Raw genomic sequence first — 22,316 nt, 5'->3', positions numbered from 1 at the left:
AAATAACTGTTGGGGATGTTGAAATGCCTATATGTATCCTTGGGGACCCAGCCTACCCCTTAATGCCATGGCTCATGAAGCCGTACACAGGCAGCCTGGACAGTAGTCAGGAGCTGTTCAACTACAGGCTGAGCAAGTGCAGAATGGTGGTAGAATGTGCATTTGGACGTTTAAAGGCGCGCTGGCGCAGTTTACTGACTCGCTTAGACCTCAGCGAAACCAATATTCCCACTGTTATTACTGCTTGCTGTGTGCTCCACAATATCTGTGAGAGTAAGGGGGAGACGTTTATGGCGGGGTGGGAGATTGAGGCAAATCGCCTGGCTGCTGGTTACGCGCAGCCAGACACCAGGGCGGTTAGAAGAGCTCAGGAGGGCGCGGTACGCATCAGAGAAGCTTTGAAAACCAGTTTCATGACTGGCCAGGCTACAGTGTGAAAGTTCTGTTTGTTTCTCCTTGATGAAACCCCCCGCCCCTTGGTTCACTCTACTTCCCTGTAAGCTAACCACCCTCCCCTCCTCCCTTTAATCACCGCTTGCAGAGGCAATAAAGTCATTGCTGCTTCACAGTCATGCATTCGTTATTCATTCATCACACAAATAGGGGGATGACTACCAAGGTATCCCAGGAGGGGTGGTGGAGGAGGGAAGGAAAATGCCACACAGCACTTTAAGCACAGCACTTTAAAAGTTTACAACTTTAAAATTTATTGAATGACAGCCTTCTTTTTTTTGGGCAATCCTCTGTTGTGGAGTCATTGGTTGGCCGGAGGCCCCCCCACCGCGTTCTTGGGCGTCTGGGTGTGGAGGCTATGGAACTTGGGGAGGAGGGCGGTTGGTTACAGAGGGGCAGCAGTGGCAGTCTGTGCTCCAGCTGCCTTTGCTGCAGCTCAACCATACACTGGAGCATTCTGGTTTGGTCCTGCAGCAGCCTCAGCATTGAATCCTGCCTTCTCTCATCACGCTGCCGCCACATTTGAGCTTCAGCCCTGTCTTCTGCCCGCCACTTACTCTCTTCAGCCCGCCACTTACTCTCTTCAGCCCTCCACCTCTCCTCCCGGTCATTTTGTGCTTTCCTGCACTCTGACATTATTTGCCTCCATGCATTCGTCTGTGCTCTGTCAGTGTGGGAGGACAGCATTAGCTCGGAGAACATTTCATCTCGAGTGCGTTTTTTTTTCTTTCTAAGCTTCACTAGCCTCTGGGAAGGAGAAGATCCTGTGATCATTGAAACACATCCAGCTGGTGGAGAAAAAAAAAGGGACAGCGGTATTTAAAAAGACACATTTTATAAAACAGTCGCTACACTCTTTCAGGGTAAACCTTGCTGTTAACATTACATACATAGCACATGTGCTTTCGTTACAAGGTCGCATTTTGCCTCCTCCCACCACGTGACTACCCCCTCAACCCTCCCCCCTCCCCATGGCTAACAGCGGGGAACATTTCTGTTCAGCCACAGGCAAACAGCACAGCAGGAATGTGTCCCTGAAGAAAAGCACCCTATTTCAACCAGGTGACCATGAATTATATCTCACTCTCCTGAGGATAACACAGAGAGAGAAAGAACGGATTTTGGTTGAATGCCAGCAAACATACACTGCAATGCTTTGTTCTACAGTGATTCCCGAGTATGTGTTACTGGCCTGGAGTGATAAAAGTGTCCTACCATGAAGGACGAAATAAGGCTGCCCTCCCCAGAAACCTTTTGCAAAGGCTTTAGGACTACATCTAGGAGAACCGCAAATGCCAGGGCAAAGTAATCCTTTCACATGCTTGCTTTTAAACCATGTATAGCATTTTAAAAGGTACACTCACCAGAGGTCCCTTCTCCGCCTGCTGGGTCCAGGAGGCAGCCTTGGGTGGGTTCGGGGGGTACTGGCTCCAGGTCTAGGGTGAGAAACAGTTCCTGGCTGTCGGGAAAACCGGTTTCTCCGCTTGCTTGCTGTGAGCTATCTACAACCTCCTCCTCATCATCATCTTCTTCGTCCCCAAAACCTGCTTCCGTATTGCCTCCATCTCCATTGAAGGAGTCAAACAACACGGCTGGGGTAGTGGTGGCTGAACCCCCTAAAATGGCATGCAGCTCATCATAGAAGCGGCATGTTTGGGGCTCTGACCCAGAGCGGCTGTTCGCCTCTCTGGTTTTCTGGTAGGCTTGCCTCAGCTCCTTCAGTTTCATGCGGCACTGCTTCGGGTCCCTGTTATGGCCTCTGTCCTTCATGCCCTGGGAGATTTTCACAAAGGTTTTGGCATTTCGAAAACTGGAACGGAGTTCTGATAGCACGGATTCCTCTCCCCAAACAGCGATCAGATCCCGTACCTCCCGTTCGGTCCATGCTGGAGCTCTTTTGCGATTCTGGGACTCCATCATGGTCACCTGTGCTGATGAGCTCTGCATGGTCACCTGCAGCTTGCCACGCTGGCCAAACAGGAAATGAGATTCAAAAGTTCGCGGTTCTTTTCCTGTCTACCTGGCCAGTGCATCTGAGTTGAGAGTGCTGTCCAGAGCGGTCAGAATGGAGCACTCTGGGATAGCTCCCGGAGGCCAATAACATCGAATTGTGTCCACAGTACCCCAAATTCGAGCTGGGAACGTCGATTTAAGCGCTAATCCACTTGTCAGGGGTGGAGTAAGGAAATAGATTTTAAGAGCCCTTTAAGTCGAAATAAAGGGCTTCACTGTGTGGACGGGTGGAGGTTTAAATCGATTTAATGCTGCTAAATTCGACCTAAAGTCCTAGTGTAGACCAGGGCTTACTGTGTATCTGTACAATGCCTAGCACAAAGAGACCTCCAGGTACTATCCTAATACAAACAATAAACCACAGGAATAATTACCACATTTAAAGTAAAACTTAGATGCAAAGAAAACGATTGTTTTTTGTGGCTGCACAAAAACTTACCAAGGATGGTTGGTGCTTTCAGCTGGAAAGAGAATTTAGGTTTTACCCTGCAAAAAAAATAAAGACAATGTAAAAACCCCCAACTTTTTTGGCAGGAGCAGTGGTTTCCCTCACCCCTTTAAATTGTGTGTTTCCATCTGGGAGTCTTAAGGCTCCCTCTGTCCATCCCTACTCTTTTGGGTATTCCCCCGTTGCAGCTGACATTTGCCTGTCATGGATGAGACAGGATTCCCTTTGAACTCCACTAAGACTAGTCCTTCATAAGGGTGCTGCTGACTAATGCAGAGGACTTCCTGCCCAACGAATGGAACACAGTGCCTCCAATGCAGTAACGTTTACCAGCATACAGTCACATTCCTAACTAAGTGTAACGGGGTCAGCACCCACCTCTCATGAGTGTCCCCTTTTCTCTAGCCGATATGCCTGCGATCCCAGGAGGAGGAATTGTGGGATAAGGAGCCTCTACGCTATTTATGTAACTCTTTATTTAATATTGTAGGCAGGGCCAGACCTAGACCAAATGGCGTCCCAGGCAAGGAGAGTCTTCAGTGCCCCCCGCCCCCCTCCCCCCATTTGTTAAACTTTTGAATACCTTATCTTTTATTGCATTTCTAGCCCATTTCATGACTTGGATGCACGATTTACATGCATGATTTATCCCTGTCATATAAGATGATAACTTTGCATCTTAGGATCGCCTGGGTTGCCTGCCCCTAAATCCGGCCCTGATGCAGGAAAGGCAGCGCTGAATGGACACATGGGTTCATTGTGGATGCCCAGTTGTATCCTTCTATGATCTCAGCCACATTGGTCACATCCCTATGGGTGCACGCTGTATAGTTACGCCCACCTCCAGTACACCAGCACCCACTGCGGACTTCCCAGTCCAGTAACTCTCCAGGTTAGTCAGCTCCCACGGGCCAATGTCCATGCTTTTGGTGGTGATTAGATATTGGGGATAGCTCACTCTGGAGGTCTCATTCTGAAGTTCTGCAGCAAATTCTGGATATTCTGGGTCTCAAAACTCAGTCCCACCAGTCTTGGCTTGGGGCCATGGTCTGGACCCAAGAGTGGTGAGGATCATCCTTAAGCTCCACATGGAGCCGGCGTTCCTGGAGATGGTAGGTGCACATTCAGTGCTGCTTATTGTTGTGTAAAGGCCCAATTAGCATTCCAGGAACACTGAGTAATAAAATAAACAAATAAATCTTTCCACCTTGAAGTGCCTTATGCACCTAAAGTCTGACTGCAATGCTTTTGCTGTGTGTCCAGCCCATTACGTTCTCCTCAGCCTGTATTCAGTGATATTGCAAGAGAATTCGAGCAATCAAGGTCCCAAAAGGCAAACTCTTCTCCATAACCTTGAGTAGTTGTGTGTTTTGGCTTCTGTGCTAGCTCTGGTTTTGGTGTCATGCCTCATGGGTGCTCCATGAGTTCACAAAATGCAGGCTCACCAGAGCAGTCATGTGGAAGCTCTTATGTTTATTATGGAGGCTTCCAGTAAAACCCTGACCTACGAAATCAGTGGGGGGTTGACCTTGACTTCAGTAGGTCCAGTATTTCCAGACTGTAACTCCATAGTTAAGAATGAATTGAGTTTTATGCTTAAAGCAGAACTTTAAAGCTTAAAGCTAAACCTCTTTGCTATGTACGAGGAGTACAATGTACCTTCGCCAAATTTATGGCACTGAGTACTGTAACCCTTCAGCCAGTTGTGTTGGTAGCAGCAAGGGCCAGTGCCTTCTTTCTAGATGATTTGCTACAATTTGGTACCATTTGCTTAATTTTGGTTCAAGTCCCTGTTGGATCATATTAAAGAAGTTCTGTATTAAAATCACAAATGAGTTTGATTCCCCATAGTTTAAATTCCAGGGTATTACTAATTAAGCGATCTCTTGGTTTTTGGTACTGTTTCTCTCCCTCTCTGTGTGAAACTTGCAAGCTGCTAATTGTGTTAGTACATTCTAAGACAGAGTCTGTTCTCAAAGCAATTCTTTGTAACAACAACTACTCACACAGAGAGAGACTCAAAGCAATACTCAGTAATAACAGAAACAGCACCCAGAAACTCCCCGCCCTTTTGTTGTATTCATCTTGCTTTGTTAACAATTGTGATTAAAATAGAGATAAAGGATGTATGTGGATGGATGCTTGGTGTGGATAATAACTGAATGATCAGGGAGGTGCCAGCCTAAGAATCCAGTGCCCATCAGCTGAAGAAGGCGTCAAGTGGAAATAACCAGAGGACCCCTGGAGGGCAGACTGGAATCCACCCAACAGCCTCAAGGATGGGAGAACCAAAGAACAAGATAACATCTGGCAGCATGGAGCTGTCAGGAATGTGCCATCTGCTGATTGATTCAGCAACAGCATGATGAAGCAATTCCCATAGACTGGCATAGGAATAAATTCCTATAAAAATGTGCTCTAGAAAGTGAGAACTTTGGGGTCTGATTCTGCAAACCAACTTCCAGGAGCATCAGATGTGCATCTGACAAGGCCCTGCTCCCTCCTCATGTCCAGGCCACCTGGCCAGTGGCTTGGCATGAGCAACTCTAAGGCTGGTAACTATGATAACAACCTTGCAGAACCTGTGTGTATGAATGTGTGTGAATAAATATGAAATTGAATGGAATGTTATAGCTATAACTAACTGCTTACTATGATTCTTTCTGTATTCACAATAAATGTGGCATTTTGCCTTTTCCCCTTTAATAAGATCCTGCTGGTTTTTATTTTATTGGTATAACTCTATATAAAGTGTTCCTATATTTCCAGGAAGAGTCCATGAGGAAATTGATAAGGTGATCGGCAGGGACAGGTCACCCGAGATAGAGGACCAAGTGAACTTGCCTTACACCAATGCTGTGAGCTATGAAACTCAGTATTATTGTGATGTTGTTTTTGCTGGAGTGCCTAGCGTGACGTACCGGGACACTGAAGTTCAAGGCTTTTTCATCCCTAAGGTACAGCAATTGTGACTCCTGGAATATTAATGCAGCCCAGATGCAGATTGCTAAGGGATATTGCTAGGATACTTACTTAGTAGCGTGCTAGTCTAAAGGACTTGAACCTCACAGTGAGCTGTTTTTCTACCTGTAGATCCAACAGTATAAATTCAACTGAATCTCATTATACAGAATTAATTTGCTTGAAAATTTAGGGAGATCTAGAGTGGGAGGAAATTTTGTCCTGCTAATATCATTGAAGGAAGTGGAAATCTCATTTACATACACAAATGTTAAATTGATAGGCCTTTTCCAATGGAAAGTTGTGCCATTATCTGATTAATAGGGCAAAAGAGAACTGCCTGGCTTTTCTTTCACTATAGATGATAGTAAAAGGAAGCATAAGGTAAAGTTGACAATGGTTTATATTCTCCTGAAATAACCTGTTTGTTTTTGTTTTGGAGACGTTAATGGGAATGTTTAGGGCACCACCATCGTCGCGGTTTGTGCTTTTGCCTTCCCCTATAGGCTTGGCTGGCTGCAAGGATGAAACGATTTGGGAGAAGCCCCACCAGTTCTACCCGGAGCACTTCCTGGATGCAGATGGGCAGTTTGTGAAGTGGGAGGCCTTCCTGCCTTTCTCTGCAGGTAAATCCAAGGGCAGAGCAGTTGGGTGAGGCTGTCGCTGTGGAAAGGAGTTACAGATGTCTTTATCTTTAAAATGAATAAAGGGCATCAGTTCTCATGCTGCAGGGCACAAGCCAAATATTAACTGCTCATTACGGGGCTTCTTGGAATTTCCTCAGAATTCTCTGGTACTGGTCACGGTCAGAGAGAGGATGCTGGACTAGATGGAGCACAGGTCTGTTCCAGTGAGGCAGTACGTGCATTCCTGTCTTTCTGGAATTAGGTGTTTGCAGTCGTCAGTGATATATGGCAGAGTGGCAAAGTGGGGCAGATCCTTTGATTCAGTTCATTGTTCATGGAGTGGGAGTGCTGCTCCCAGTGACTTAGAATCATAAAAATGCAGGGCTGGAATGGACCTCGAGAAACCAAGTACCCTGACAGGTGTTTGTCCAACTTGTTTTTAAACACTTCCAATGATGGGGACCTGGGGCGCAGGAGTGGGGGTGGGGGCAATGGCCCTGTTTCCCTCCCATTTTTTACCAGGCGTTAGGGCAAGCAATGGGGGAGGGGGTGGAGAGGAACAAGAGGGGGCAGGGCCTCAGGGGAATGGGTGGTGCGAGGGCAGGAGTTTGGGGAGAAGGGGTGGCGCAGGGGTGGGGCTCCATGGGGAAGGGGCAGCGTGGGCATGGAGAACCGGTTTTATTTGACCTAAAACAAAATGTTTTGTTTTAATTGTGTGGTTTTTGGTTTTTTTTACTTTTTTTATTAATAAGGTAGAAGTAAAATTCTAAATGAAATTTTGAATTGAAAAAATAAAAACATTTTGACTTTTTCTGATTTTTTTCCTCTTTTCTTTTTCAGCTGAAACAATTTGGCAAATTTGACACAAATTTGCTAGATGTTGCAATTGACCCAATTATGAATTTTTTTGTCAAAAAAACCACCTTCATCCAAAAAATTGAATCCAGCTCTACTGCTATAGTGAAACCAGTATAGTTATACTGGTAAAACCTCCATGTGGCTACTGTTTAACAGTGATGTTGTAGTTGGTTTTGACAGTATCTGCTGTAATGGAGAAAATATGGAATATCTGTCAGGTAAGAGCAGTTTTTCAGAAGTTCATCGATTCCAAGGCTAGATGGGACCATTGTGATCATCTAATCTGATCTGCTGTATAACACGGGCCATGGAACTTCCCTGCTTGGTAACCTAGTGAGGAGGGCTTTAAACTAGGTTCTCCGGGGGATGGTGACCTAAGCCCAGAGGTAAGTGGGGAAGTGGGATACTGGGAGGAAACACATAGAGGAGGGTGCAACAGGGGAGGCCTCCTGATTCATACTGAGACAGTAGAGCAGGGGTGGGCAAACTATGGCCCGCAGGCCACATCCAGCCAGCTGTTTTAATTCTGCCCTTGAGCGCCCGCTGGGGAGCAGGGTCTGGGGCTTGCCCCTCTCTGGCGCTCCAGCAGGGGAGCAGGATCGGGGCCCACTCCACATGGCTTCCGGAAGCAGCAGCATGGCCCTCTCCGGCTCCTACGCATAGAGGCAGCCAGGGTGCTCTGCTCTGCATGCTGCCCCTGCCCCAAGTGCCGCCCCCACAGCTCCCATTGGCTGGGAACTACAGTCAATGGGAGCTGCTGGGGCAGTGCCTGCAGACGGGACAGCATGCAGAGCCTCTATATAGGAGTCGGAGAAGGGACATGCCGCTACTTCCAGGAGCTTGAGGTAAGCGCCTTCCGGATCCTGCATCCCTGAGCCTCTCCCCTCATTCCAAACCCTGCCCCATCCCTGATCTTCCTTTCTCCCTCCAAACCCAGTATGATTGCTCAGAGCTCCAGTATGAAACTGGAGAAAAGCCTGTTGAGAGTCTTTGAGTTAAGTTTAGAGGCGCGAGAACAATGGTGATGTCGTGGTGGGCGTCTGCTATAGACCACCAGACCAGGAGGAGGAGGTAGACGAGGCTTTCTTTGGACAACTAACAGAAGTTTCCAGATCACAGGCCCTGGTTCTCATGGGGGACTTCAATCACCCTGACATCTGCTGGGAGAGCAATACAGCAGTGCACAGACAATCCAGGAAGTTGTTGGAGAGTGTTGGGGCCAACTTCCTAGTGCAAGTGCAGGAGAGACCAACTAGGGGCCATGCTCCTCTTGACCTGCTGCTCAGAAACAGGGAAGAATTGGTTGGAGTAAAAGTGGGTGGCAACCTGGGTAGCAGTGACCATGAGATGGTCGAGTTCAGGATCCTAGCAAAAGGAAGAAAGGACAGAAGCAGAATATGGACTCTGGACTTCAGAAAAGCAGAATTTGACTCCCTCAGGGAACTGGGAGGCTAATATGAGGGGGAAAGGAGTCCAGGAGAGCTGGCTGTATTTTAAAGAAGCCTTATTGAGGGCACAGGAACAAACCTTCCCGATGTGCAGAAAGAATAGCAAATATGGTAGGTGACCACAGTGGCTTAACAGAGAAATCTTCAGTGAGTTTACACACAAAAAGGAAGCTTACAGGAAGTGGAAACTTGGACAGGTGACTTGGGAGGAGTATAAAAATATTGCTCGAGCATGCAGGGGCGTAATCAGGAAGGCCAAAGCATGGTTGGAGTTGCAGCTAGCAAGGGATGTGAACGGTAACAAGAAGGGTTTCTACAGGTATGTTACCAACAAGAAGAAGGTTAGGGAACATGCAGGACCCTTACTGAATGGCGGAGGCAATGTAGTGACAGATGATGTGGAAAAAGCTGAAGTACTCAATGCTTTTTTTTGCCTCGGTCTTCACAGAAAAGGTCAGCTCCCAGACTGCTGCACTGGGCAGCACAGTATGGGGAGGAGATGAAAAGCCCTCAGTGGTGAAAGAACAGGTTAAGGACTATTTAGAAAGCTGGACATGCACAAATCCGTGGGTCTGGATCTAATGCATCCGAGGGTGCTGAGGGAGTTGGCTGATGTGATTGCAGAGCCATTGGCCATTATCTTTGAAAACTCATGGCGATTGTGGGAGGTTCTGGATGATTGGAAAAGGGCAAATATGGTGGCCATCTTTAAAAAAGGGAAGAAGAAGAAGAATCCAGGGAACTACAGACAGGTCAGCCTCACCTCAGTCCCTGGAAAAATCATGGAGAAGCCCCTCAAGGAATCCATTTTGAAGAACTTGGAGGAGAGGAAGGTGATCAGAAATAGTCAACATGGATTCACCAAGGGGAAGTCATGACTGACCAACCTGATTGCCTTCTATGATGAGATAACTGGCTCTGTGGATATGCGGAAAGTGGTGGACGTGATATATCTTGACTTTAGCAAAGCTTTTGATAAGGTCTCCCACAGTATTCTTCCCAGCAAGTTAAAAAAGTATAGATTGGATGAATGGACTATAAAGTGGATAGAAAGCTGGCTAGATTGTCAGGCTCAACGGGTAGTGATCAATGGCTCCATGTCTAGTTGGCAGCCGGTATCAAGTGGAGTGCCCCAGGGGTCGGTCCTGGTGGTGGTTTTGTTCAACATCTTCATTAATGGTCTGGATGATGGGACGGATTGCAAGTTTGTACATGCCACTAAGATGCGGGGGAGAGGTAGATACGCTGTAGGGTAGGGATAGGGTTCAGAGTGACCTTGACCAGTTGGAGGATTGGGCCAAAAGAAATCTGATTAGGTTCAACAAGGACTAGTGCAGAGTCCTGCACTTAGGATGGAAGAATCCCAGACACTGCTACAGGCTGGGGACCGACTGGCTAAGCAGTAGTTCTGCAGAAAAGGACCTGGGGATTACAGTGGATGAGAAGCTGGATATGAGTCAACAGTGTGCCCTTGTTGACAAGAAGGCTAATGGCATATTGGGCTCCATTAGTAGGAGTATTGACAGCAGATTGAGGGAAGTGATTATTCCCCTCTATTCAGCACTGGTGAGGCCACATCTGGAGTATTGCATCCAGTTTTGGAGCCCCCACTACAGAAAGGATGTGGACAAATTGGGGACAGTCCAGCAGAGGGCCATTAAAATGATTAGAGGCCTGGGGCACATGGTTTATCAGGAGAGGCTGAGGGAACTGGGCTTATTTAGTTTGCAGAAGAGAAGAGTGAGGGGGGATTTGATAGCAGCCTTCAACTACCTGAAGGGGGTTCCAAAGAGGATGGAGCTTGGCTGTTCTCAGTGGTGGCAGATGACAGAACAAGGAGCAAAGGTTTCAAGTTGCAGTGGGGGAGGTCTAGGTTGGATATTAGGAAAAACTATTTCACTAGGAGAGTGGTGAAACACTGGAATGGGTTACCTTGAGAGGTGGAATCTCCATCCTTAGAGGTTTTTAAGGCCCAGCTTGACAAAGCCCTGGCTGGGATGATTTAGTTGGGGTTGGTCCTGCTTTGAGCAGGGGGTTGGACTAGATGATCTCCTGAGGTCTCTTCCAACCCTAATCTTCTATGATTCTATGAAATAATTTGTCCATGATGGTCCCCAAAAAAGATATATTTCCAGCAAAAATCCCTAGTGCCTATCACAATCATGCTTGGCTATTTGCACATCCAAGGGACTGCTCTGTGGTGTGCCAGGAACATCACTGATGCCACGTACAGGAAGTAATGTTTGTTTGGGGACAGAGTTTGCCACCATGACTCTCACTGAGTAACACTTTACTCTGTGCATATTTTCATTGCCATTAATGGTACTGCTGGCTGAGTACTGGGCTACTCAGTGTGGGTGCTCCTGGCAAAAACTGACTCTCACCTATTTAAGAGCTTATGAAGGGGACTCTAGTCTGAGAAATGCACAAAGCCTGAGGGCTCTGGAGAGTCTGGGCAGGGCGCTGAGAAGGTCTTATTGTTATGCACAGCTGGTTGGAACTGAACATGGAATAAAGCAGAGCTCCAGCAAGCTCCTTACACGCCCCCACGGGCTGCCTCCCTAAGGCATATCGTAACCCAGTTCTTCTGAATGTCACACCGCAATTCCTGCACTCCGTATGCGAGGAGTCATCTGAGAAGGTGCCCTGGCACTTTCCCAGCAGAATGGCTCCCACACCCTCTCTGTGATGCCACAGCAAGTTCTAGCTGAAGGCGGGGGATGTATATCTGTCCCAGTTCATGCCCTTGACTGCCGTGCCACTTAGACAAATTGCTCCATAACCCATCTCACCACATTCGGCTGGCCAAAGATGAGAGCTAGAGTTAATCAATATTTGAGAGAACAAACGATGACTTTTCCAGTGTGGGTTGCAACATGCACCCTCCCTGTTTTCTCTGGCACCCATTCCTAGACAGCTGCCCAGAACACTGAATTGCTTGCAGCAGTGGCTAGGATGCTGGCAAGAGCACAAACAGATGAACTAATAGTAGTGTTTTGGTTTTGAAAAACCCCTCCTGCCATTGTTTCATTTGTAGTTATACAGCAGGGAAAGATCTGATCGGGATCACAATGGCTGTGAGGAAAGGCATGTTTACATGAAGGATAGAGGCAGGATGGGTGCGTGTGCCCAAGGGGGAAGGCTCAGTGGGAGAAGGACAGAGTGTCCCCCACCCCATAGGTAACGTGGGATGGGAAGAGTGTGGTGGCCCTGGACTGGGCGCAGAGTGGGAGAGGAGATGTGGGGCGGTCACGTGTCCTCCCCTTTCAATTGTGCCCCCTCCCCAAAATGACCAGTAGGGCGGAAACATGCAGTAGTAATTCCAATATGGAAACCAGGCAAACTATGCCACAAAAGTGCATATAGACCAATTGCCCTTACTTCCTCTCTGGGTAAAATTATGGAGAGAGGGTGAATTAATGACTGGTTGTCAATTTGGAAAACAGTGGCATTACAGATGAGGTGCAGAGTGGTTTTAGGAGAGGAAGATGCAGCATTGATCATATTGCTAACTTAGGCTTTGTTTACACTGGACTTTCGTCGGTAAAACTTTTGTCATTCAGGGGTGTGAAAAAAACCAACACTCCCCTTAATGACAAAAGTTTTACAGATGAGAAGCGCTGGTGTGAACAGCACTTTGTCAGTGGGAGAGCTTGCCCGCTGACCAAGCTACCGCCACTCATTGGGAGTTGTTACCAGATTTGCCTGTTACTTTGGGGTATGCTCATTTATTTGGGTTACTCTTCTGCAGGGAGGGAGGTGTTCTGTAATTCTATCAATGTACTGCTTGTGTCACTTGTGTTCTCATACGGAGCTCTACTTCTCCCTGCTACAAGTTCCCTTGCAATGGAGCTATCCTGCAGGACTTACATTCCCCAGGGCTGGGTTCTTCCAGCCCCAGAATCAAATGAGCACACACACACACAAACACACACACACGCTAACAGAGTGCGTCTGAGAGGACTGAGTTCATCAGCAGTCCCAAGATGACCCCTTATATGTTCCTGGACCAAGCTGTCACCCTCATATGTCCCAGGTTCAGCATGTCCCTATTCCCACTTTCACGTTACAGTTGTTCTGGTAGTAACCCACTTGACAAGCAAACCCCACAAGATTTTTGGGCGCTGCAGGGATCTTTAGCTTAGGGACAAGGAATGTTGCTGCAGAGCAAAAGGGGAAGCCAAAAAACACCCATGAGGAGGGGGGAGAGAGAGAGAAGCAACCAGCTGAACCATGGAAGTTATTTATTGCCAGGTAATAACCATACAAGGGTAGCCAAACAAACGAAACAGTTATAATATTAAATCTAACGTAAATTTGATTATAAAAGTCAGGTTTAGAAAACTATAACTGATAGTTATACTGATAGTTATAAAACTGTACTGATAGTTATAAAACTATAACTGGGTTAGCAGCAAAATCAGAACTTAAATTAGAATTAATACAAACCCAGGCACTACAAATTAAGTGCAGTGCATTTATTACAACATCTATATGCATTCTGCAGATTGCTTCTAGTGAAATGCCAGTTACACTACGAATGAAACTACTGGACCCAACTTTCTGGGACAATGTTAATGGAAACTGCAATGACGAAAGTACCAAATAAATGTATGAGGATTGTTGCCAAATTGATAAGCAAACTGTAGCACATGATGTTAGAACTCCACATGCCATTCAAGTTAAAGTGTGGATGCAGGAGTTGAGGGACAAGGAATAGCTGAACGAAGTCAAAACTTGTAGTCGTGGGAAAATTAGTTAGGGATGGGAAGTTGCATGTCCAATGTGGATTTAGATTTATTTTAAAGACTTAAGGGTAAAAAAGACAATAGGTATTAAAAATGAAGGGTACCAATATATAGAAGAAAAGTAGTCAGTTTTGTCAAATATATACAGATGGGTCCAAAAAAGAAAAAACAGGAAAAGTAGGGACAGCATATTGTATATCACAATTGGGAATTAGTTACATCTAAAAGAATATCTGACTATGTAGATGTCATGACAGCCAAACTAGTAGCAATAATGCGAGCATGGAATTGGATCTGGGATGTACTTCCAGCAGCTGCAGTAATTTTTTCAGATTCAATCTCAGGCCTTCTGGCAATAAAAAGGAGTGTCTTGGTACGCAGAAGTGATTTAATCAATGAAATGATATTTCTAATAACAGAGCTAGTGTGGATGGGCGTACATGTAGCATTAGCTTGGATCCCAGAGCATATCAGGATGACAGGGAATGACATGGCGGAGAAAGCAGCTAAAACTGCTGTAAGAAATGGAAGGCTTGACATAGAAATTCCCTTGAGTAGCAGAAATTCAAAAGCCCAGCACAGAAAAATGTAAAAGATGAATGGCAAAAATGTGGATGAATGAAAAGAGAGGAAGAAGAATTTTGGAATTGTGCCCTAGAATTGAGGACTACGACATACTTCAGGGCCTGGATAGGACTAATGAAGTGCTTTTGTTTACAGTATTAACCGGCCATAGTGGCTTAAAGAAAAATCTTTTCCAAATAAATAGACACAAAGATGGCCTATGCATACACTGTAAGGTAGAAGAAACAATTGATCACAGTTTATGGGTATGTAAGGGCTTTAGTAAAGAAAGGGAAAAGATTTTTGAGCAATTCAAACGTTTTGCGGTAAAAAAATACTTTATTTGATTTAGTAAAAACATTGGGAAAGTGGAGTATTATTAAAAAGGGGCTGTTACATTACCTGAAAGATACAGGGCAGAGTGGGAGGTTAGAAACCTCTAAGAAATGAAGGATTATAGTTGGTGGCTGCTATAAACTATTCAGTCAAGTCTGCTTCACCATAAAAAAGAGAAGAAGAAAAAGAAAGAAAGGGGGTTTCAGAGAGAGAGAGAGTTTGCAGTTGCTCTCTGGGTACAGAGAGGCGGGTCGGAGGAAACCCAGGGGGAACTAAAAGCCCTGGGATCCTGTCCCTAACTGAAGGGGTTTACCCAGAGGAGTTGTGGGGAAGAAAGCCTGTGGAAGGCAGAGCAGGAAGAAGCCCAGGGAAAGAGCAGTAAGGGCTAAGACTGTGTAGACCTTGGCTGCTGAGGACATGGTCCCTGGGCTGGAACCTGGAGTAGAAGGTGGGCCTGGTTTCCCCCACCAGCTACTAGGAAAGTGGGTCTGGACCTGGACTTGGACCAGAAGACTGACTGACGTGGCACATGGACAGTTTGTCCAGTAGGACCCTGACACCCCAGAAGGGGAGGACTAAATGGTGACCTGCCTGAAGGGCCAAGTCATGGACAGGGAGCACCCCGAGTCCTAAAGAGAGTTCACTGTGCGAGCAGCCAATGGGAAGGGCTCCCAGACCAGAAGAGAACTAATCCCCAGATCCAGCCACAAGGAGCCGCCCTTGCAATCAGTGTCCCCCATTACAATGCCCCAGTCTTTAACCCTTTGGAAAACGGTACAGCACCCCTGTTTTTGTAAAAATGGGGGGAGGGCAGATATGTAACTTCAACTTCTAACATATTCCAGCTTCTTCAGAAGGCATCTACTATACATGCTGTGCTACTGAATAAACTAACTATTTAGAGACTAACCAATTTATTTGAGCATAAGCTTTCATGAGCTACAGCTCACTTCATCGGATGCATACTGTGGAAAATACAGAAGATGTTTGTTTTTATACACACAAATCATGAAAAAATGGGTGTTTATCACTACAAAAGTGGTGGGGGGAGAGAAAACCTTTTGTAGTGATAAACACCCATTTCTTCATGATTTGTGTGTATAAAAACAAACATCTTCTGTATTTTCCACAGTATGCATCCGATGAAGTGAGCTGTAGCTCACGAAAGCTTATGCTCAAATAAATTGGTTAGTCTCTAAGGTGCCACAAGTACTCCTTTTCTTTTTGCAAATACAGACTAACACGGCTGTTGCTCTGAAACCTAACTATTTAGAGTTATTGAGGATACACTTAGAATAAAAGAAACTTGGAAAACATATTTCACGTACACTAAAATGACTGAGAGACATTGCTCAGGTCAATCTAGTTAGTCTATTTGGGAGTCTTCCAGACTGTTTGGCCAGAAATGAGTCTCTTTCACGCTTGGAGATCTCACCAGAAGCATTGCTTTCTGCGGACATGGGTCAGTTAGGTATCATTTGACTAAAAGCTTGGGAAATGTTATCTTGGGTCTGAAATAGTTGGTGACTCTTGTTCTGGGTGATTTTGGAGTAATCAGTCTCACTGAAAAGCAGGTTTATTTTCTACTCCCTGATAAGTGGACTTGGATCTTTGACTTTAGGTATTAAAAAGACCCAACAACTTTTGGTGATTTGGAACCATTGACAGCTATCAAGTTGTGCAAGAGCTAGCCTGTGTAACTGTGGGATCTCATTTTTTTGTTACTCAAGGCCTCCCTGAGCTGCAACTGTTTATCACAAGCACTTGTATCTTGCTTCATATTACAAAGTAGGTCTCTTAGGGGTGGGGACCACGTCTGTCTCTGTAGAACGCCCAACACAATGGGAATCTGAGCTTTGATTGGGGCCTTTTCATGCTACCACAATTAAATGTAACAACTATTTTTATTATTATTACACACTCACTTGTTTTGTACATGGCTGCTGTCACTGAGTCAGGTATGGCAAGCTTTCTGTTTGGCTCAGCCTCCAATCGTATCTTGTTGTTTTTCAGTTGTCCTGTAATCTAATTTCATTGTGTTGGAGTGATGTGCATTGATACAAGTCTGGCAATGGTATACTGAGCAGCTACACTACCAAATATATAATAGCTGATCAGATTTGTGAAAGAATGATGACTTTATGACAAAAGCATGAATTTAGCCAGAATCTTAGGGCAGGACCCAATAAAGATTTTCAGGTCTGGGGCCATTGCCATCTCATGCAGTGCTGGCTGTGGCAGCCATTTTAAATTCAGAATGCATTTTTTGATCTACTGCTGTTTTTCTGATGCTGATTGTTTATGGTATTAAATCATCCCAGTGCGTTTTTATTTTTGTACTTCTATATTCCCATTATTTTAGGTGATCTAACAACTAAAGCAATGAGTTGTGATGACTTGAGATTGTACAAAAATATTAAAAATTAACATGCTCTAGTAAATTCTTCCTGGTGACACACTATGAAGTATTAATTGCACAGAAAAATAACACAATAACACAATAAATTTACAGATTTCTATTCAGGAACAGAAAGTTACATTTCATATGCATAACAGGATATTGCTGTGTCTCAAGAAGACTGAATGGGCAACTTATATAAATATGCAGCCAAAAATTAATTCCGAAAAATGTCTTTCACAGTTTTCAACAATGCACTGTGAACCATTTTTTTCAAGGAGAACTGTACTTTGGTCTTGGAGATCTCCCTTGCAGGAGGTTTGCTGAATAAGGGGAGTTTATTTTGCTTGATAGGCTCTGTTAATAGCTTGGCTTTCTCTTGCAATCTCTGCCCCAAACATGCTGTAACAAGGAGACAATCACAGAAGGGTTTGCAATGTCTTTGGTGTCTGGTTTAACAAAGTCTACACTCTTTTTGGAGAAGGGGTTGCCCATGTCTCCTATGACCTCAACCAGCACCCTGACATGTCATGCAAAGGAAGCCTGGACACTTTTCACCTGCTCATGGTGTTTTGTGTTAGACCCTTTCTTTGCTGCGGCTCCAAACTCCTTTCAACGTGGCCAACTCTGGTCCTGCTGTCATCCAGTGCTGAAGAGTCTGTGGACTTTGTGATAGACCAAGTGCCGCCACCCCCTTTCAGTTTGGCATTATTTTGCTCATGAGCTTGGTCAAGGATGATTGCAGAGAAAGCGTGCTATGTCTGGCGAACTGTGAAGTTCCCCTTTAGGAATTCTTTAGCTATGTCTGAATGTACTGTGTGAAGGCTTACCATAACTGGGAGGTAAGCAGGCACCTAACAAGTGAAATTAGTATCATCTAATGCAAACAACCAGGGTCACAGCTTCCCAAGGCATTCCGTGTAGAGGGGGAAGTTTGCCTGGCAGATTGACGGCAGATTGACAGCACATTGGTCTATAAAAGAAGCTTCAGATGAAGTGTGCTATGCCAGATCTGGGACACTGGGTTTTCTAGTTTTTGCTTATCACACAATGTATCATACCCCATTCTGACATACCAGGGTACAATCCAGACTAATGAGCCACTGTGTCACCCCTGCCCTGCAAGCTTTGGGGTCTTACAATGCCTTGCTGAAGTAGCTCCCACTTAGGCCATTCACAAACAGCCTACCAGCATGCAAGCCCCACCCTGATTGTGCAACTGCAGCCTGCCAGCCTCACTTGGGTTATGCTCTGGCTCTCACCAGCCTTGGTTATACTGCAGGGTGACCCCAACACCCCCCCAGTCCCTGATTTCCCCCCAGAAATGTGTCTCCTGTACTGCCCAGCCCTCTCCTGGACAGTACTAAATATTTTAAATCCATTATTCCTTAAAGGGACTAATATGCTAGCTTATGATCTTAAATAGTTATTCAGACTCTTGAATTTAAACGCACTGGATTAGATAAAACAATAAAATGAGTTTATTAACTACAAAGACATTTTAAGTGAATATCAGTAACGTGGCATAGAAAGTCAGAAATGGCTACAAGAAAAATAAGGATATGACTTTACTAATACCTAACTTAACAAACTATATCAGATTCAAGCCAAATTTCTCACCATACACTTTCGGTAGTCTTATTCACCAAATTCTGTAGGTCAAGACCCCTCCCACAGAGTCCAATGAATGCTTCCTTTATCTTTTCAGGTGTAATGAATGTGATGGGTGGGGTGGGGTGCATTTGGGTGTTTGTCTCTTCTTTTTACAGTCTCCGTCTCCAAGTGCCCAGCTGGACATGTTTTTCAAGGGAGGGACTAAGACTTTATGTGGAAAGATGTTCCCTGCTGGCTTTTTCTCAACTTTTTTGAGCTTTCTTTGTTTCCCTTCCTGCTTGAAGACTCTGTTTGAGGCTTAAATGCAAATTAAGCAGAGCATACATTCATTTGTTTAGGACAGACCTTAGTTTGCCAACCTTAGTTTGGGAAGGGCTGTGGAGTTTGGCAATATGTGTTAATAATATTATATGGGAAAATATTATAATTTACATACATTGTTGCCAGACAGTGTCTGGCAACAGTGTCTCTGATGTAAGAGACTATCCAGTGTGCACCAGCAGTGAGGCTCCCCCACTAAAAGCTAAAATCACTGAGAGTGTGTTAAGTGGTGGGCCCTGAAGACATCTTGGTGAGCGGCTGGTGGAGAGGGCCAGAGCAGAGTCCTGCAGGGAGGGGTGGTGAGTGACTACCTGAGCAGCAGAGTGAGTAAAGTGCCTCCTTACCCACCCACCCCCACGGTGGGAGGTGAACTCTGAAGAAGCACCTCTGAACTCTGGGTCTCAATGCTACTTCAATCCATGACCCTTTTCCTGGGACTTGCGGGGATCACTCCCTTCCTTTTAAAAGGTTGAAATCCTCATGAATGGTTGTTTGACTTCAAAACCACAGAACAGAATGAATTGTCTTCATTTTCTTTTGAAGTAAAATGTTCCTCAGTTCCACTAGTCATTTTTTCTTATGCATTATCTCACAGCAATCAGTACAGATCTGTTAACAACTTGTTTCCAGATTCCGTTATGGTTAAAGTTTTTCTGGAATTTTATCGATGATAATGCCTGACATATTCAGTCAGCAATGGACTTGTGTTAGTGTTTCTGGGGCATCAGGAGGTATAGTCAGTGGCGATGGTCGTTCCAGATCTCTGAACTGTAAGGATATGTATGGAGCTATAGGCCACATTGTTCAATTTTGATCAGCTGTTTTGCTTTCAGATTTGCAGTGGAAGGGATGATTGTCCCCTCTCAGGAGTTTTTCATTGGCAGGAGGCTAAGGGAGAAGAAACCACAGAGAGTTCTCCTCTCAGAGTTCTTACTAATTGTCCAGATCAGTGGGCAGGGGTTCCTCCCCAGCCTCAAAACAGACTGGGGCTCCAGCTCCACACCAGGCAAATCCTCAGGATCTGCAGGAGGTTAGCTCCAACCACACAGACTCTGTGCCTCTGCATCAGCTCTGTGTCCCTTTGTACCCCTCCACTACATGACAGCATTGTTCCATTGGAGCCATTGTATCAGGGCTTTGGTAGCTGGTGACTACCCCTGTAACCACCTGTCCTTAAAGGGGCATCCCCACAGCAGGATATGTATGCATGCCTGAGTGTAAAACAGCTTGGGGTCTTACTAAGGTCCAGTTGTTACAGTCAAGTTTTAAGGAGTACGAAGCTCCATTAAGATTGCTTCCTAACATCCACAGTTGGTGTAATATGCTGTTTTTATGTAATAGAGATATCTAGAAAATAAAAATACATGTTGCATCTGTTTCTTGTGCTTTGGTGACTGCAACAGTTGGAGATATCGCTGGGGCAGATCCCTCGTCTTTCTTGATGTGTCTTGCTCGTCTAGTTTTTTGTAATTTCTTCTCCACTATTTTTCTCACACAAAAGAAACGTCTTCAGCGTTCTGACACTGCAAGTATAATTGTGGCATCCATATGTAGGCGAGCCTTGTGTACTCCCTTATTTCACTCAAGCTGTGTGTCATACTCTGCTACTAGATTGTTAATACTATCCTGGTGCTTCAATCAACCACTGTGTTTCCCACAGTTTTTAATTAGGCCCAAGGTGTTGGTAGTGATTATCCATGCAGCATGCCATCTGACATTTTGGTATTAAATAAGCCCACAGATTTCCTCATCTTCTTTTGAAGTATTCTATGAATCTGCATTAGTTTCTATTCAATGAAACTTTTTGAAACTCTGTCTTCTGTTGGGCTGTGTCTTGTCTGAAGCCTTGGAGTCTGAATGTGATTACCAGGGATCCTAGTTTTCCATGACAAAACCTCCTCAAAATTCTCCGATTAAAAACACATAAAAATCTGCACTTTTTTGCATTTAAAATGAAACACTGAACTTTAGTTTCTGTAGCCACAATATAGATCAGTATCAGTTGAACACAATGTTTTATTTATTATATTTACAATTTTTAAGCTGAGAGCCTGAGCTCTACCCATTCTACTGATTATCCACATTTTTGATGATCTGATCTGGCCCCAGTCCCAGTTAGGTCAGATCATCGGGGTTCCAGTGTATATGTTTTTAGTTTTTCACAAAAAGTAAGAACTAAAGATTCTCGGTAAAAACACAAATTCTGCTTTTTTCCATGGCAAATGCATTTCTAGGATCTCTGGTGATTACATATATGTCACTTGCCTTCTTGCTTTAACACACTGGTGCAGAGATTTCTGCCCAGGAATGTGTCAGGTTTCCTTTTTTGCAGGACAACAATCTTCTTCACAAAGGAGTGGTTTGCCACATTTGTATTAAGTGTTGTGGTCTGTCTTCTGCCAGGTGGATGATTTGTCTTTTCTGGCTTATGTGCCTTTATTGCCCATCAATAGTTTGGACAGGCACCTGCCACTCCTGTCTATCTAAAGTAATTACAGAGTCCCAATCTCTGCATCATCTTGGCACTGAACACAGTAAGAGGACATGAGATTTAGAGAAAAGCGGACTCCACTCCTGCCTTCCTGGGGTTCAGGAGCTGGGGCTCTTTAAATGTATTTCTCATCACAGCTCTCCTACTTCCTCGATCTTTCACACAGAAGGTGGGTTTCACACTAGGCTCTGAAGGTGCCCAGACTACAGCAGTCTGATTCTCCAGCAGGATGTTCCACCGCCTAGAGCCTAGCTCTGAAAATGCCCCACCTCCGTGTTCCAGCATTCTCACTCTGGGAGGATCTAGTTTCACTGAGTGAATTGACAAAGCCTCCCCTGAAGTAATCTGATCGACTGGGCACCAGAGGACTTCTGGACCAGGGGTTTCATTTTAATTTTTAAATTGCTGCCTCCTTCCACAATGAGAGAGAGAGAGAGAGAGGAAGAGAGAGAGAGCGAGCACTCTTTCGATAGCTTAGTTAACACAGTACTGAGCCCTTTCACCGCCCCAGCGGGAAAACTCTAAACAGCCATCTTCTACAGAGCTCACAAATGTGAATGTAAGAGGCAAGGCTCAGGAACAGCTCCAGACGCCGAACAGCAAAGTTCCCCTGGAAGACAACATTGGAGAGATCTTGCTTCAGGCAGTCACACTCCTTCTCGGGGCTGCTCCGTGCGTATGGCGTGGCCTGAGCAATCTACGCCCCCAGAATATCAGCCCCGTTCCTCATGGTGATGACCCATAATAGGTTTATGTTGAAGTCTTTTTTTATTTTTAACATAAGTAACCCCCCCACAAAAACTTTAAGCTAGAGTTAAGTGCAGGTCAGAACAACCCTCACCATTACACACACTGCAAACGTTCACACATAAAGGAATCACAAGCTACGTTTTAATAAACAATTCAGACGCTAAGCGTAGTAACCCACAGTTCACAGGCTTGTACTAATAAAGAAAAAAATTCTCATTAGCCAGCATCCAAATAACCTCAACTTTGTCATTTTAGTTCTGTTAAACTCATGTCTTGTAACTCCCTTT

The 22,316-nt window shown here is 45.1% G+C and overlaps 1 protein-coding gene and 1 long non-coding RNA gene across 3 annotated transcripts; one reads left to right on the top strand and one right to left on the bottom strand.

The window, feature by feature from the left end:
* Window positions 1-699: 699 nt before the first annotated feature.
* LOC140908964 (uncharacterized) lies at window positions 700-2,614 on the bottom strand. The gene is made up of 2 exons (XM_073337181.1): window positions 1,818-2,614; window positions 700-1,241 (listed from the first exon to the last, which is right to left on the bottom strand). Exons 1-2 carry the CDS (start codon window positions 2,398-2,400, stop codon window positions 700-702), a joined length of 1,125 nt encoding a protein of 374 aa, XP_073193282.1. The 5' UTR covers window positions 2,401-2,614.
* A 2,032-nt stretch (window positions 2,615-4,646) lies between these two features.
* On the top strand, window positions 4,647-15,366 carry LOC140904903 (uncharacterized). Of its 2 annotated transcripts, XR_012156674.1 has the most exons (4): window positions 4,647-5,871; window positions 6,382-6,501; window positions 7,342-7,745; window positions 9,256-15,366. It is a non-coding gene; the product is annotated as an uncharacterized lncRNA (long non-coding RNA). The 2 variants fall into 2 exon arrangements; XR_012156673.1 differs by lacking the exon at window positions 9,256-15,366 and having other exon boundaries at window positions 7,342-8,041.
* Window positions 15,367-22,316: the final 6,950 nt, after the last annotated feature.

This window comes from Lepidochelys kempii, chromosome 1 (assembly GCF_965140265.1).
Source record: "Lepidochelys kempii isolate rLepKem1 chromosome 1, rLepKem1.hap2, whole genome shotgun sequence".
In the NCBI taxonomy this organism is placed as follows: Eukaryota; Metazoa; Chordata; order Testudines; family Cheloniidae; genus Lepidochelys; species Lepidochelys kempii.
The sequence above is the reverse complement of the archived record's forward strand: the minus strand, read 5'-3'. Positions and strand labels throughout refer to the sequence as shown.